Consider the following 15850-nt stretch of genomic DNA (forward strand, 5'->3'; position numbering starts at 1 on the left):
GGGGAGGTGGGGTGGGGTTTTTGCAGACTTACCAAAGTATGCACTTAGCCAACCCACCCCCACCAACAATGCAGCCTGCTCAAGGGCTACGAATTGCACCTGTGTCTGCAGTCACGTCCGTTGGAGAGTTGAGTGGGTGGATGGACCTTTGGAACTATTTGATGTCATTTGGGGTAGATTCGGCGTGCTTCTTGATGACTTTGCTGCAAATTAAACATGATAGAGTAGATTGGGCTTTCCTCCTCCATTCCTCAGGATCTTCAAAAAACATTAAGTCTTTTCTGGCAGAGTGAACCCGAGCTTGCAGCACCCACTGAGATCTTGTTTGAAGCCAGCTACACTCGCATTTAAAGAAAAGACATGATGGGGGAGGCCCTTTCTGTAGACCTCAGGCCAGGCCTGTCCCCTCGTGCTGGTTCCTACTCCCCCGTTATGTGACCCTCCCTGCAAGCCGCTTTTGCTCGTCCATACCTGTGCCCAAGAGTTCTTCTCATGGCTGGTGCATGCCATGAATGAAGGGCACTGGCCAGTTGAAGGGAGTGCCCGGCTGGGCCTTGCCTGCCTCAAGTCCTCAGACCAGAGAGGCCGGGGCGGTCTTGCCCAGACCATATAGCTGGCAGGTGGTCTGCCTGGTTTCTTAGCCTCTTCCCAACCTCAGTGCTGTCCTGGGACAGGGACTGAAAGAGAGCTTAAAGACAGGATAGCAGAGCCTGGGCCAGAAGGCACTGGGGTCACGTTCACCCCGCCTCTGGACGTGGGGCCTCACTGGACAGCTGGACACAGGTGGGATGAGGGGAGACCTATGTATCCTTCCAGTGTTATTTGGAGACAGAAGTCTGTTCATTTCACTAGGCAGATTTCAAGCTCCTCTGTGTTCCAGACACAACCAGGCCCCAAGGATTGACAGACAATGTAGCTCCTGCCCTTGAAGGCTTATGGTGGAGGGAAGGAGGATGAAGGGTATGATAGCTATGTCTGGGCAGACAGGACCTGGGAGGTCTGGGAGGGCTTCCTGGAGTCAGTGACAGCCGAGGTGATGGTTAAAAGCAGAGTAGGAGTTAGTCTTGTAGGTGTGAGGGGACTTGAGCAAGCACAGGGACATGAAACAGTGAGTGAGGGCAGGGTCCCTTACACTGGACAAAAGAGGACAGTGTGGGCAGGGCCAGGCCTGTGGCTGGAGAGGGGTCCTGGCTGGTCATGTACCCTCTGAGACAAGAAGGAATCAGGGTGGGAATGTCAGTGCAGTGGTACGGGAGAGACTAAGAGGCCAGCGAGGGTCCGAGCAGAGGGATGGGGCTGCCTGCAGTAGGGCTGGTGTGGTGTGGGGAGTGGGTTTGGGAGCCATGTAAGAGCCCACTTTGGGAAGGTTTGGTGGTGGCTTTTACCAAGACAAGGAATGCCTCAAGAGGAAAGGTTTGGGGTGCAGGATGGCGAGGGTGCACAGTGTTGTTGATTCTGCTCTGGTGTGGTGGAAGTTATGTGCTGACCTAGGGGTCCTGCCAGGAGCCAGTGGATAAAGATGGTGCGGACCTGGCCCAGCCCCTGGAGGACTCAGCCATTATGGAGCAATGTGCTTAGAACCCATTTGGGCGGGAGAGGCTCCCCAGAGGAGATGATGCTGAGCTGAGCCTGGAAGGCCCCGGGATTGGCTGGCAGGAAATGAAGAAACAGCCTTCTGGGCCTGCCTTCTCAGTATCTGATACAGTTCCTGGATACAGCTCAGCTTCTCTCCGGGGTGGGGGGGGTGGGGGGTTTCAGAACCCACGTGCCCAGTGGCTGTTCAGACCTCTGGAACCAGAACATCCATCTGGAGCCAAGCCCACACCCACATGGGGTTGCTCAGGCTACTCAGGTGAATCTGACATGTACCAAGGTGGCGAGCCAGAGATCTGGGGTTCTGAGTTAGGGCAACCGGCAGTGGCCCCAGGAGGTTAACTTGGATGTGAGAACTGTGGGAAAACCAAGGACTCACCTGGTATGTTTCAGAGTCATTTGTTTATGAACCTTACATAAACACACATACCTGGATATGTATATACACATGTATATACACAAACACACACACACACACCCCTGAATACATATGCAGTTGGCTCTCTTTATTCATAGGTTCCACATCTATACATTCAAGCAACCTCAGGTCAAAAACATGAAAAAAAATGTATGGTGGATGTATAAACTATTTTCTTGTCATTTTTCCCTAAACAATATAGTGTGACAACTATTTCCATAGCATTTACATTGTATTAGGTATTATAAGTAGACTAAAGATGATTTAAAGTATTGGAGGATGTGTGTAGGTTGTATGCAAATATGATGCCATTTTATATCAGAGACTTGAGTGTCTGTCAATTTTTGGTATCTGCAGGGTGGCCTGGAACCAGTCCCTCACTGATGCTGAGGCATGACTGTGTACATATATATACATCTGTATACAAACACTTGCACATCCATATACATAAGCACGCACACACACATCTGCATATGTGTACACATGTGTACAACAGCACTCACACATTCGATACATCCACACGTGCGCACATACTCATTTACGGACATAATGGAATAATATGTACGTGAAACATAATATAGATCTCCCATGACTTCCTTATTGAAATGAAGGAAAGTGCACACATGCTGAGGGTACTGGTTCTCCAGGAAAGAACCTGCTGCAAAGGACAAGGACCAAGGTGCCTGAAATCCCCCCGGCAACTAACAGTCTTAACTGTGCCAAGAGGCAGAAGGTTCAACAGTGAAGAATCCTGACTATTCATTGACTAAATGAATCTTGAACAATTTCACTGCTCCGTGCCTCAGTTTCCCCATATGTAAGAGGAGGACAGTCATAACATCTACCCCTTACAGTTGTTATGAAAATCAAACTTATTCATTCATCTGAACTCCAAGCTTGCTGCCTGAAGTGGGGCGTGTGCCCGGCAACCATCAGCTGCTCTTGTAATGAGCCAGGAGCACTCAGCAACAGTGAGGAACCCTGGCTGGGGGACCGGTGAAGGAGGGGGGATTGCTGTTCCCTACTAACTCTATACCCTTTTGTACCTTCCTTATTTTATGTCATGTGCACATATTACCTATTTTTTTTAAATGTCAGATCATCTTTTTAAAGAGTATTACACTACATTAAACTCTCTTCACTGTGAGTTCTTTGATCTCATTTCTCCCATTGTTCTGGTCAAGAACATTTAGCAAGGTTTGTAATGAAGTTTTAACGATGTTACCAGTTTTATCAAGTAATGCATATAATCACCTATCAATGTTGAGTAAAGGAACATGAGCATCCTGTATTCAGCAAATTGTTTATTTTCTTGAATGGTGCACGAGACGGGCTCTAATTAATTCATTGTGAATATATCATGGGCATGAAAGAGAACAAGAACATATTTAAATTTATGTTATGACATTAAAAAAACAATGCCTTGCAGACTAGCAGTCAGATTCATTGATGAAGAGCAGATGGAGGTCAGGGGAGGACACGGGGCTGAGCAGGACTGGGAAGTAGCCTGGGATGGTGGAGGCAGCGCCTCTCTATAATCAAGGGAAGGAGGAGGCTGCCAGGACCCTCCAATAGTGACAATCCGTGGAAGCCACCACTCCTGATTATAAAGGCAGCTGCTCAGGCACTGGCTGGAGAAGTGGTGCATAGTCAATTAGCTGTGAGCACAGGAGCAGAGCCAGCGCCTGGTGTGGACAGTGTCTGAGGCCACAGCCAAGCAGCAGCTACCCAGGATGTCCAGGCTGCTGAGCAGGGAGGAACACCTGCCATCAGGGCAAATGCCAGATAAAAAAAAAAGAACCTCACTTTCCCTGGAGGATTATTTGGGATTTTGTCTTTAGGCTGCCCCCTTCCTGAGTCCAGCCCTGCCCATTTGACCCTGAAGAGGTCCTGAAAGTGTGGCAATCATTTTGAACCCTACTTGTGTATCTGTATGTCATTTAGTATCAAGTTTTGTCACCTGCTTGTCTGTGAGCAGAATGGGGAGGCTGCTGGTTTAGGAACTGGGAGCCCCACAGTGTGACATAGTCTTAACCTCCCTGGGCCTCAGTCTACTCATCTGTGAAATGAGGACATCTCTGTGGGTCCTTCTCATACCCTAATCTGTGAGTCAGGGCCAGAGGGCAGCCAGGTGTCCTTCATGTTGAACCAGGCCAGTGGCCACGTCCCCACAGGTGACCCTGTGTGAGCCTGGGGGCCTCACAGCCTCAAATCCTGTCCCCCTTCCCCATGAAGGCACCCAGAGTTGTGAAGGAACAGCCTCCCTCATTGGGGAGGGGCAGGACTTCCTCTTACCTGGGGTGGACCCTGCTGTGGTAGGTCAGGTGAGAAGCCTAGAAGGGCTTAGGTGAGTGGGGAGGAGAGACAGCGATGGCTGTATCGTAAATGCAGCATCATCCGGGCTGAGTTCCTGGGCCTGTGTTCAATGGGCCTGTGTTCCTGGGCAGCTGCCCCTGCCTCCTGCTGTGTCACCCTTGGTTCTTTCACTGGTTTTGCCCATGATGAAAACCTCACACTCCTGACCTGATGCCTAATGTTTCGAGGGGAGAGCAGAGGGCAGGATCACATGAGTCAGACAGAAGGATGGGGCCTCTTGGAGCATCTGACAAGAGGTTTATGGGAAAAGCACGGCTCAGAGACTCAATGAGATGCTGAAGGTCTAGGTTTGCAGCCACACCTGTTTATCAGCAGAGTCACTCAGTGTATGGACTGCCACTTCCCAACCTAGGGAACCCATGCTTGACATCAGAGACTTTGGTGAACTCCCCAGATACTCTCAGAAGCAAATGCTGTACATCACAGGCTGGCAACCTTTTCTTTTTCAAAGTTCACATGTGAACTATTTTATCCTCGTGGGCTCTAGGATCTCTGTTGCAACTACTCGACTCTGCTATTATAGTAGGAAGGCAGCCATAAACAGCAGGGAAAGGGTGGGTGTGGCTATGTTCCAAGAAAATTTATCAAAAAACAGTAGGTGGATATATACCCAAAAGAATTGAAAGCAGGGACATGAACAGATATTTGTACACAGCAGCATTATTCACAGTAGCCAAGAAGTGGGAGTAATCCAAATGTCCATCAATAGATGAATGAATAAACAAAATGTGAGGTATGCAGATAATGGAAGATTAGTCAGCCTTAAAAAGGAAGGAAATTCTGACACATGGTACAACACTGATGAAACTTGAGGACATTATGCTGAATGACATAAGCCAGTCACAAAAGACAAATGTTGTATGATTCTAGCTTCTTCTGCAGCTAGCTTTGAAAGGGCAGCCTTGGCTGGTGTCCCCTTCTCCCCTGCAGTGGGAGCATCCCTCCCCAGCCCCCCAGCTCTCATGCTAGGCAGGACGTAAGTGTCCAAACAAATGGAGTTCTGGCCGCTGCTGCCTCCAGAGGTGGTTGGACTGGTCAGCTTTCTGGGGACTGTCTGTGCCTTTCGTGGATCGTTCATGGAGAACAGTTCACATCAGCCCAGACCCTGGGGTCTTTGCAAAGGATGGTCATGGCGGCCCCGGGGCAGGGGGCTGGATGGCTTTGGGACTGGCCTTTGAGGGGAAAGGTGGCTGCCCCAAGCCTGGCTTAGCCGTTCAAAGGCCAGGTGCTGCCCTGAATGGCTTCCAGGGCCACCCTGACATGGGCCTGCTAAGAGTCAACAGTTCTGTAATTAGTCTGCTTCTTTGCCAGCAAGTTTTATTCAACTCTTAGTTTCTCCATGTCCCTAACGGAATTGACTTGAATGCCCAGAGTTAAAAGACCAAAAGTTATGTAATATCTCCCAGGGATGGTGGCAGCTTATAAGCAAACATGTTGATTAAACACTGCTGCAAGTTGAGACTCCATGATTGCCTCTGTTGCTAAATAACAGCTCTAGTGTGGGTGAGGAGCAGCCTTTTGATACATGTGGCAATTAACTTTGTTGAAGAAGTGAGCAAGGTGACTTATCTGTAGGAAGAAAAATAAAAGTGCTTGTGAGAAAAATAGGGCAGAAATAATGAGGTTTATGATGGCAGAAAAATGTGAGAATCAGAATTGCAGGAAACAGTGTATTGAGCACTTACTACCTTACTGTTGGGTCTCTGCTAGCTCTTTCACACATACCTATCTCATTCAAATTTTGGAGCAACCCTTCAGGGTGGTGGTTGTTAGTCTCATAAGGAAACAGAGAGGGTAAGCCCAGGTCACCCAGAGGGAAGGGGTCAAATTAGATGCAGACCTGGATTTGGCTAAAATCTAAAGCAACCCAGACCCAGAGAGGGGAGTGGAGGAGCCAGAGAGAGAGCTCCCAGGACCACCAGCATTTGTTGAATGCCCACTAGGTTCTAGGCACTAAACTAGGCTCTATATAGGTGATTCTTATTTATTCCTCATGACTGTCTTAGTATTTGATGTTCTGTGGTTGTAAGCAACGGAAACACACTGGAGCAAGCTGAAGTAGAAAAGGGAGTTCTTTATTTCGGAACAAAGTGGTGTCTCCTAAACCCAAGAACAGGAGACACCGAGGCTACCAGGATTGCTGGAAAGGAGAACTGAAGGGTAGTAAAGGGGCTCGGAGGCTTTCTCTTGCACTCCTGCCTTATCTTCTTGTGCAAAGATGTGAAAATGGCCACTCACAGTATCCAAGTCCCTCCAGGTCTCCCCCTGGGCCAGTCAACTCTGTTGAGGTCAGACCATAGCAGACTAAATGGCTATGTATGAGGTGGGGGAAGCCAAGGAGTTGTGAGTCGGGTAGACTTTAGTCCTACTTAAGTTTTAAAGGTAAGTACTTTTATCCCCATTTTACACTTAAGGAATTGAGATTCCCATGAGTCAAATATCCTTGCCCAAGGTCACGTGGCTAATCTTGGTGGATAGGTAGGGAGGGTTTGGACCAAATTGTTCTGATTCAAAACCCATGTTTGTAATCATCATATAGAACTGCTGTAGAGGACCATTAGTCTTAAATTTACCCTTTAATCAAGCTGGAAAAGAAACTAGGATGGTTTAGCCTGAGAAGATCAACTTGAGAGTCTATATGATGTTCAGTCCATCTTGATTTTAAAATCATTTTTGGAGGATGGTGATCAACTAGCACCTCTCTACAGCCAAGAAGCAGGCTTCCAATAATAATGTCCCCATGCTCAAGCCTGGTCAGATGTGAGGGTGAGCTGGTGCTACAGTGAGGGCCAGCCCTTCTTGAAGGTCAGGGGCTAGGCCACAGGGCTGCTGTTGGTTCCGTCCGGTCCTCAAGCTGAAATCTGTCCTGACAAACTGCCCCTGGCAGAAAATTGGGACACCTCGGGGGTTTAGATGTTCTCGTCTGACCCTTTCACAATCCCCAAGCAGATGGATCCACGTGTTTTCTTTGGCTGTCCCATTGCACTTGAGAGTGAGTGTTCATTCTTTGATATTTCAGTTTACCCATGGGGTGGAGAGGATGGAATTTGTTTATAAATGAATGTTTTGGTGTAGACCTGACTTGACACCAACTTAGCTACTTCAGGGATGCTTGGCTCTAAACGAACATTCATTTCTGTCCAAAAATCTTGGCCACGATAGTCCAAACTTTAAATGATGTTAATTTACCGTGAGATGTGGTGGAGTATATGCTCCATGGGAAATATGACTTAGTGTTGTTTATCTAAAAATGAGTGTCTAAATCCACCTTCATGTTTATAAACACTGCATACATGCCAGAGATATGAGGAGCAGTACAGTGGAGGGTATGTTTCCTCTGGAAGAATGAGCCCCTCAGACAAGGGGGAGATTCTTGTGGGGTGGAAGATTTTGGAAGCTGTTCGTGAGACTATTAATTGATGGTATTCTGCTTCTTGTCTTGCAGATTGGAAACCTGGAAGATTACTACCATTTTTATCACAGCAAAACCTTTAAAAGATCGACCTTGAGTAGCAGAGGCCCTCACACCTTCCTCAGAATGGACCCCCAGGTACAGATGGTCAGAATGCTTTCCTAAGGGCTGGAGGGTTTGGGTCTACGGTCCTAAAAATGGCAGAGTCTGGATTTTAATGTGATTCTGGATAGACATGAGTTTTCCACATTCACTTTAAATACAACAAGACAGGTGTAGCTACATATCAGACCATCTGAACTCAATCATGTGAGTGAAGATCTCTCAGCATTCTAAAATCAACAAAATACAATAATTACAGGAGATACATATATGAATCTTACCCATAAAACAAAAACTCTAAGCAATTCAAGCAAGTATTTTAATAATGAAATTAGAGATCAGGCAGGTGGATGTATTTGTGGTTGCCATAACATGTATGTTAATGATTACTATGAATTTGAAAACTGACATTTTTTCCTCAAAGATTCACATGATCTTCAGGATTAAAACAAGTGTGATTTGAAAAGAAGCTAACATTTTAAATTGTAATATAATCCATATTTATTGGGTGGTTAATTATATTTCCTTTCTGCATAGACTTGAAATTAAGGTTTGACAAATACCAATCAACAGATACTTGTCAAGATTAAAAATTTAAGATGGCCAAGTGAGCCTCCGATGAATTCAATTATTCGGTATTTTTGGAATACCTGCCATGCGGCTGGCTTTGTCCACACCAGGGCCCGTGGAGCTGGCGGCGGGGCTGACAGAAAATGAAGCAGGAAATAGAAAGATATGTGATATATCACAGGGTGATGAGTGCTGAGAAGGAAAATGAAGTTCACGTGAGAAGCAGTAGCAGCCCCAACGAGGAACGGAGGTCATTGGTAAATCATAGTTTTAGGTCACAGAAATCATCTTCTCTTAAAAGTTAATTTATGTGCTAGATGTTTGTTTGGGCTCCCTAACCGGTGCACTATACTATTTCAGCTATTTCCAGAAAACACTTACAGTAAAGTTTTTAAGGAAAAATGGGTTCTTGGTGTTGCCCCAACCCACCTACTTCAATGACAGTCAGGGCTCTTTTTGTACTGACTGAGCAGGGATTGGTTGGAGAGACGTGCTATCTCTGGGCTCTGTGCCTGAATTATCCTTCTCTGGGGGCATTGCATGGTGAGGGTTTTGATTGGTCCTCATGGAGGAAGTGGTCCTCATGGAGCTCACCCATGGACCTGGGCTGTGAAAAGGCAGACTTGTCTTGAATATATTTCTGGATTGGTTTTATAGGTGGATGGATGGATGAATGGATGGATAGGTAGATACGGATAAGTCAAATGAGATAGATATAAAACATTGTGCTAATTCCATTATTCCTTCATAGCGAGGGAAGGAGTTAACTGTTTACTAAGGGATGACTGTGTGCTTGGGCACTTTACATGCACCATCTCACCCCATCACATGGGGGTGCGATTACGTCTACTTGTGCTTACACCATGGAACATGAAGGAATGTTTTTCAAAGGGGCCAGTATATTTAATCCTCTAGGAAAAAAGCCAGATTGTAGTTGTTCGTTCCCAAAGAGTGAGGCACTTGGGGAAGTGTGGATCAGTAGAAAACTGAGCAGCAGGGGGCCTCTGTACAGGGTGCATAGGCTGATCCCGGAGGAAGCGTGAGTTCTGTGAGGTTGAGAGACTGTCATCTGTCATCTTGGAGGAAATTCTAAGCTAGGAAAGAAGTCGATGCAGGACCCCTCCACACTTTCACTTTAAACAAGCGCTTAATCTGCCTTGTGAAGAAACATCCTCATTCTTCAACTGAAGTCTTTTGAGTTGTTGAATTGCTACCATGCGGATAGTTACAATGAAAGCAAGCTGTTTGCATGCAGGAAGCCCCTCTCGGCCGGGCGCGGTGGCTCAAGCCTGTAATCCCAGCACTTTGGGAGGCCGAGACGGGCGGATCACGAGGTCAGGAGATCGAGACCATCCTGGCTAATACGCTGAAACCCTGTCTCTACTAAAAATACAAAAACTAGCCGGGCGAGGTGGCTGGCGCCTGTAGTCCCAGCTACTCGGGAGGCTGAGGCAGGAGAATGGCGTAAACCCAGGAGGCAGAGCTTGCAGTGAGCTGAGATCTGGCCACTGCACTCCAGTCCGGGCGACAGAGCGAGACTCCGTCTCAAAAAAAAAAAAAAAAAGGAAGCCCCTCTCATAGGCATGCTCTCAGAAGAGACGGGGACCGTGGATTTCTTAGTCTTCTTTCCATGAGGCCTTCCAAGAATTAATAAAGCAGATTCTTAATTGTTAGAACTAAGGCAGAGTCGAAATAGGAGACTTAATCTGTGTTTTGACTGCATCCTCTGTTGTTGGTGACTATCTTAAAACTTTTAAAGGTACTCAGGTTGACTGCTCATCCCTTCCTTCCAAAAATATTAATGGGGCACCTGCTGAGTGCCGGACCCTGTGCCTGAGTGACGCAGAGCTTCCCAGCAGGTCTCTGTGCTGCTGAGTCCTCAATGAAGATGGGGGTGGAAGACCTGTGCGTAAGCAAGGCAGTCTGAGGCAGCAGAGACAGACTCTGTGGAGGGCTTGAGGGCCACCATGCCCTCGACCTGCCTCCTCTCTGCAGCACCTGAGCTGCTTGATTGACCCATTTGAGGTGTGTTAAAAGTCCTATATTCAGTTTGGGTCCGAGGGTAAAGCATTCCCAGGCATTAGTTGTCTCCTTGAAGCCAGCAGAAGGAAGGATAGAGATTTCCTAGGCAAAGGCTACCATAGCAGTTAAATTTTTTCAAATAAAAATCTCCTTTTCACAGAGCTTCTTAATAAGCTGCTGGCAAGGCTGCTATCGATGCATCCTGCCAGTAAAGAAGAAAGGAGAAAGGAAGAAAGGTAAACAGCCTGGGCATCCCAGGCCTTCCTGGAACTTTCATAGGATTGGCTGATTGTTTCTCACAGTTCTAATTAAATGGTTAGCCCCAGGGAAAGCACACAGACATCTGAACGAATTATGAATTCAGAATCGCAACTGAAACACCTCTGTTTAAATTTGTCTAGCTTTAATGCAAACCAAATCAATTAGCTGTCAGTCTGACTAATATTTACTCTGCCCAGTCATTACGATTAAATATTTGGTGAAATTAGCTGTTTTATATAAGTATTTAGTGTTATCTTTTATTGCAGTGCATCGGAACATTTTCCTACATTGGCAAAGCATTTTTGTGATACCTTCACATCTGGAGAGCTGTGTAATTAATATCATTAACAAAAGGAAAGATGATTTAATATTATTCAGAAACTTTGGAATGCAAGGCCGCCATTGTGTTCAAATGACCAAACTGGAAATGAATGTTATGGGGCTTAGGATAAAGTTCAATCAAATGCAGATGGTATTTTATTTTAATTAGCTCCAGTCCCTATTGTATAAAAGTGCTTTGATAAGTGATGGAATTTACAATCCACCCCATGTCACATAAAAGCAGATAGAATGTACATTTGTGAAAGCAAAACAAAACTCAAGAGGGGGTCAACAGCAGGACTTTGTTAAGCACGTGTGTGTGCATGCACACTTATTAGGCATCTTCTTTGCACTGATCCTGTACCAGAATGGTACAGTCATTTTCCTTGCATTCTTAATTACCTTTACTTGATGTTTTTCTTGCCATCTTTGAAAAGGGCCATTTTGCTCAGATTGCTTTGTTACTCAGCCCTAGCCTTGGAGGAACAGCCCCAGTGTTCTCAATGTGCAGTTATCGGTCGCTGGGTTTTTCCAAGGCTTGTCATTTAAGCAAACTGAAAGCATTTGTTTTTAACTTGTTCTTTTGCCAAAAGTCTGGAGAAGGGTGGATATTACAGAAGCGTCGACCAATCACTGAAGGGGCTCACAAATTTTTTTAAAATTACTTGTTCTGATTATGTTCCAAGCTGGCTTATACTTAGTCGTTGCTGCCTGTGTCTTCCAGACCTTACATTTTAGCATGATGACTTGGGTTCAGCTCTTTCCTTCCCTACAGATCTCAGCCAGATTGGTGATGGAAATGGGAGGATAAAGATGTAAAGAGGAAGCCTTGGTGGCTCCTTATAGGGCCGTAGGAGGCTTCGGTTTGATGCTTCATTTCAGTGCTTTAAAGTTTAGAAGTTGCAAAATGATCGCAAGGACCAGAGAAGGCATTCCGTTTTGTAGGATGGGACTTTGCCCCCAGAGTTTAATCAAAGCTCGGGTTTCTTTCCAGCAAGTGATGCAATGTTGAAGTAGATCTTTCCATTAACCACAGATGGAATTTTATCTAACAGTTTTGTGTGCTAGAGCAATTCAAAGTGCAAACAAACAGAAAGTTCCTGACAAGAGCACATAGACAGTAAGTGACCACATTGGTCTCAGGGGTTGATGAACTGTGTAATGGACTGAGGGCAGGGCCAGGCAGCTGCCCAGGGCCCAGTGGATTTGCCCACATGGGGACAGTGGACTGCTCCCCCATGAGGGTGATCAAATGACAGTGAGAAGCTGGCTGTTCACATTTTAAGTACCACCGAGCTGGTTCTAGTGGTATGGCTACTAGGAATTGGTAAAAAGTTTGAATGTGTAAATATACCTTAAAAGACACCACACCATTTTATTCTTTCACCTGAATGCTCTGCCCTTCCACTTAGATGTCTCAAAGACAATTCAAAGTCAACATGTCCCAAACCCAGCTCACTGTCTCTGACCCAAGTCTGTCTCAGAGGGAAGCACTCATCCACATGTCACTGCAGTGCCGGTAACCTCTCCTTCCCCGCTACACTTGCTCCACCTCCTGTACAACCCGGCCCTGCCATGTCCTGTGTCTCCTGCCCTAGGCCCAGCTCCTGTCATCTCTTGCCTGCACCACTGCACTGCCCCCCTTGCTGGCCTCATATGGGCATCCTTGCCCCAGCCAGTCACCTCCCATGCTTCTGAGGGATCCTCTGAAATACATGCCTGATGGTGCCACAAAGCTGTATCTACACCTCCCAAACCCTGCTTGTTCTGGTCTCCGGTGGCCCCCTGAGTCCCAGACACCACTGGCCTTTCAAGTCCTCCTTGGATGACTTTCACTCTTTTTCCCTCTGCAGAGCTTTTGCACAGATGGCTCCCCACCTTCCCCTGTTGTCGCTGTCTTCCTTACCTTCCCCTCTGGGCTCCAGTAGCCCTGCCACCAGGAAGCCTGCTCAGAGGCTGCAGACTTGGCCTGCTCTTCTAGCAGAAGTATGTTTGTATTCTAGATCTGGCCCTGGAGTAGGAGCACACAGCAGTGTTTGTTGGGAACGATGACTAGTTCAGTTTGTTTGGGATCTGTCAGGGACAGAGACAGAGTCAGCAGGGGAGCTGCAGGTGGTTCCTGGGGGACCTGGATCATCAGGCTTGGGAGGGCGTTCAGTATTCCAGAACCAGAGGAGAAGCGATGGGAAGGCAAACTGACCGTGCTCTGCGGATGCATCGGGAGAGAGGAACTTGGAGTTCAAAGCATGCAAGCCCATCTCTTGCCAATGCAACAGGAAGTTATCGAGGGCCAAGGCCACATACCATTTGTTTTTAACTCCCTTACAAGTCCAGCAGCTACCCAGAGAACAGTAGACAATGCTTACTGAAGCATATCTCAAGTTCCACAGATTTGGTTCACATAAGCAAGATATGTATAACATAAGCAACTTCTTTCTATGTAAATACTTTAGAAGTAAATTCTGACCCACCTTGGCTAAATGATAGAAAAATCCTAAATATAGTTTGAATCGACAAAGCTGTATCCTGTTTTGCTGGAGCTAAAATAACAGAGGTACGGACAGTGACTGGGTATCAGATATGTTGAGCAGCGTCGGACTTCCTAGGTTGTCAGCTGGGGCAGTTGTAACAAAGTCCCATAGGATGTGGGGGCTTCAACCACAGAAATGTATTGTCTCGCAATTAGGAAGGTGGGAAGACTGAGATTACGGTGTTGGCAGGGTTGGTGTCTTCTGAGGTCTCTTGCAGATGGCTGAATTCTTGCTGCATCCTCAAATGGTTGTCCCTCTCTGCGAGTGGCTCTGTCCTAATCTCCTCTTCTCATGGGACACGGGTCAGATTGGATTAGCCCCCCCATCATGACCTCATATTAACGTAATTACCTCTTTAAGGCCCTTATCTCCCATTGGAGTCACATTGTGAGCTATCCGGGGTTAAGATTTCAACATAAGAATTTAGGGGTTCACAGGTCAGCCCCTAACAATAGGTGAAGCTGGGCTCTGGCTGCCTCTTCTGTTGTCAGTGAGTGGGGGTGGGTGGCGGGCAGTAGGGGGAGGGGCACCTTCTGTCCCCTTTCAGCACAATCAGAACTAACTTACAAATGAATAGCTTCACTTTCCCAAAGAGCTTTCACACACACCGTCCCATTTCCATCATCGGCAGAGTGAAGACTTCCCTCTCTCATGACCGTTAAGCAGGGGTCTTCTGGCACCTGTAGTTCAACTTTGATGGAACGAATTCAAGAAATGGTCTCTACACTGTTACAGTTATGGCTGCAGGTGAGGAAGTGGGGAGGGAGCTGGGCTTGCAGCTGCCTGGATGACATGGGAGGTGGTGGTAGGGGTGGCTTTCTAGGCTGAGTTAGAATGTCTTTTATTTTTTGGTTCCTCCTCCCCCTCCTCTATAGCCCAGGCTTACTCACTGGGTTCCTGCTGTGTGGTTGCCATGGCAGCCTGGTGTTTCCCCCAGCCCCACCCCAAGGTGAGCCAGTGCAGTGCCACAGGTGGGCCTGGGCACCTCACTGTGATGGGCTCTCATGAAATCATTTAATCATCTCACTTGTGGTGATGGTCCCCTTGCCCTGCTGGACGATGACAGCCATAGTACCAGTCCCTCACTCAGGGAAAACTTTTATCTGCTTTCTACCTCTGTCTAGCTTGGTTCAGTGGTTTTTAGCCATTTGGGGGGATCACAGGCCCCTTTGAAAAGCTGATGAAAGTTGTGGGGCCTCTCGCTCTCCGGAAGAAAAAAGAAATCATGCTCATGCTGGCACCATTTTGTAAACAGTTCTAGGGTTTCTGGGACCTGAGCCTATCCTTCCACTCCTTGAGGGACTGTGGGATCCAGGGCAAGAAGACTCCGGCGTGGTGCATTAATCATTGCCTGTCAGTGAGAGAAGGGCCACATTGCACGTTATGCAGTGACAGGCACTTGTCAAGGAGTGGGATTTTTCTTTCTTTAAATTCACCTCTCAGCCTTCTCATTTAGCTCTTTAGCTGGTTGGATGTTGGCCCAGCAAAGTGCTCAGAGCAGTCAAGGTTGATAGGAATCGAGATCTAAGCACCATAGACTATTGAGTGCACAAGCTCTCAGAGAGGGACTGGTCCCAGCCATGGCTTTACAGCTTGGAGGCAGAGGCCCAGGCAGGGTGCCCGCCTCCCACACAGAGAGAATAACAGGTTTATTTTCTATGGTGCTCTGATTGTTCTCTCCTGGAGGAGCCTTTAGAGCTTGGTGACTCCTGGGTGCAAGGTCTGGCCTCTGACTCCCTCCCTTGATGTGCCCTGGTATACAGTTAGAGCTGGCTTGCAGTCCCCTTGTTCTTTCAGTTACAGAATAAAGTAGCCTTCACTTTGATGAAACCAGGGAGAAAAGAGAAAAGAAAGAGCGGGCTGAGCTGTCTCCCTTGCTTTGGCTACAACTGTGCAAACCTGTGTGAACCTGGTGTCCCCAGCCCTGCTGGTGTGTACTTCAAGGAACCTCAGCAGCTTGACTCCCTTGATGCTGTGTGGGACCCCTGGACCCCTGGGGGAGGGTCTCTGTGTATGCCCTTTGTGGCCTTCACTCCATCTCAGAGCAAAGACTGTGAAGCCCCTCTCCTTTTAGGACTCTCCAGCTCCCAAGAACTTCTAGGGGCCTTCCTGAGCCACAGCAGGGCCCCCCACAAATAGGCAAGGGCTTGAAGTTAGGGCAGGACGTGGCGGCTTTGGGTGGAAGTGCAAGTGGGAGGGATTTCATGCTCTCTTTGGTGACACTGGCTCATGAGTGAAAGTTTC

At 47.3% G+C, this 15850-nt stretch overlaps 1 protein-coding gene across 3 annotated transcripts in view; it reads left to right on the forward strand.

Annotated features, from left to right (window-relative positions):
- PCSK6 (proprotein convertase subtilisin/kexin type 6) overlaps positions 1 to 15850 on the forward strand; it is a 187647-nt gene that overhangs the window by 40039 nt on the left and 131758 nt on the right. For all 3 annotated transcript variants that reach the window (XM_033188812.1, XM_033188813.1, XM_033188814.1), the window contains exon 2: positions 7833 to 7937. In XM_033188812.1, coding sequence (XP_033044703.1) covers positions 7833 to 7937 — 105 coding nt within the window. The remainder of the gene's footprint in view (positions 1 to 7832; positions 7938 to 15850) is intronic.

Source organism: Trachypithecus francoisi, unplaced genomic scaffold (genome assembly GCF_009764315.1).
Source record: "Trachypithecus francoisi isolate TF-2019V2 unplaced genomic scaffold, Tfra_2.0 Lachesis_group3, whole genome shotgun sequence".
Lineage (NCBI taxonomy): Eukaryota > Metazoa > Chordata > Mammalia > Primates > Cercopithecidae > Trachypithecus > Trachypithecus francoisi.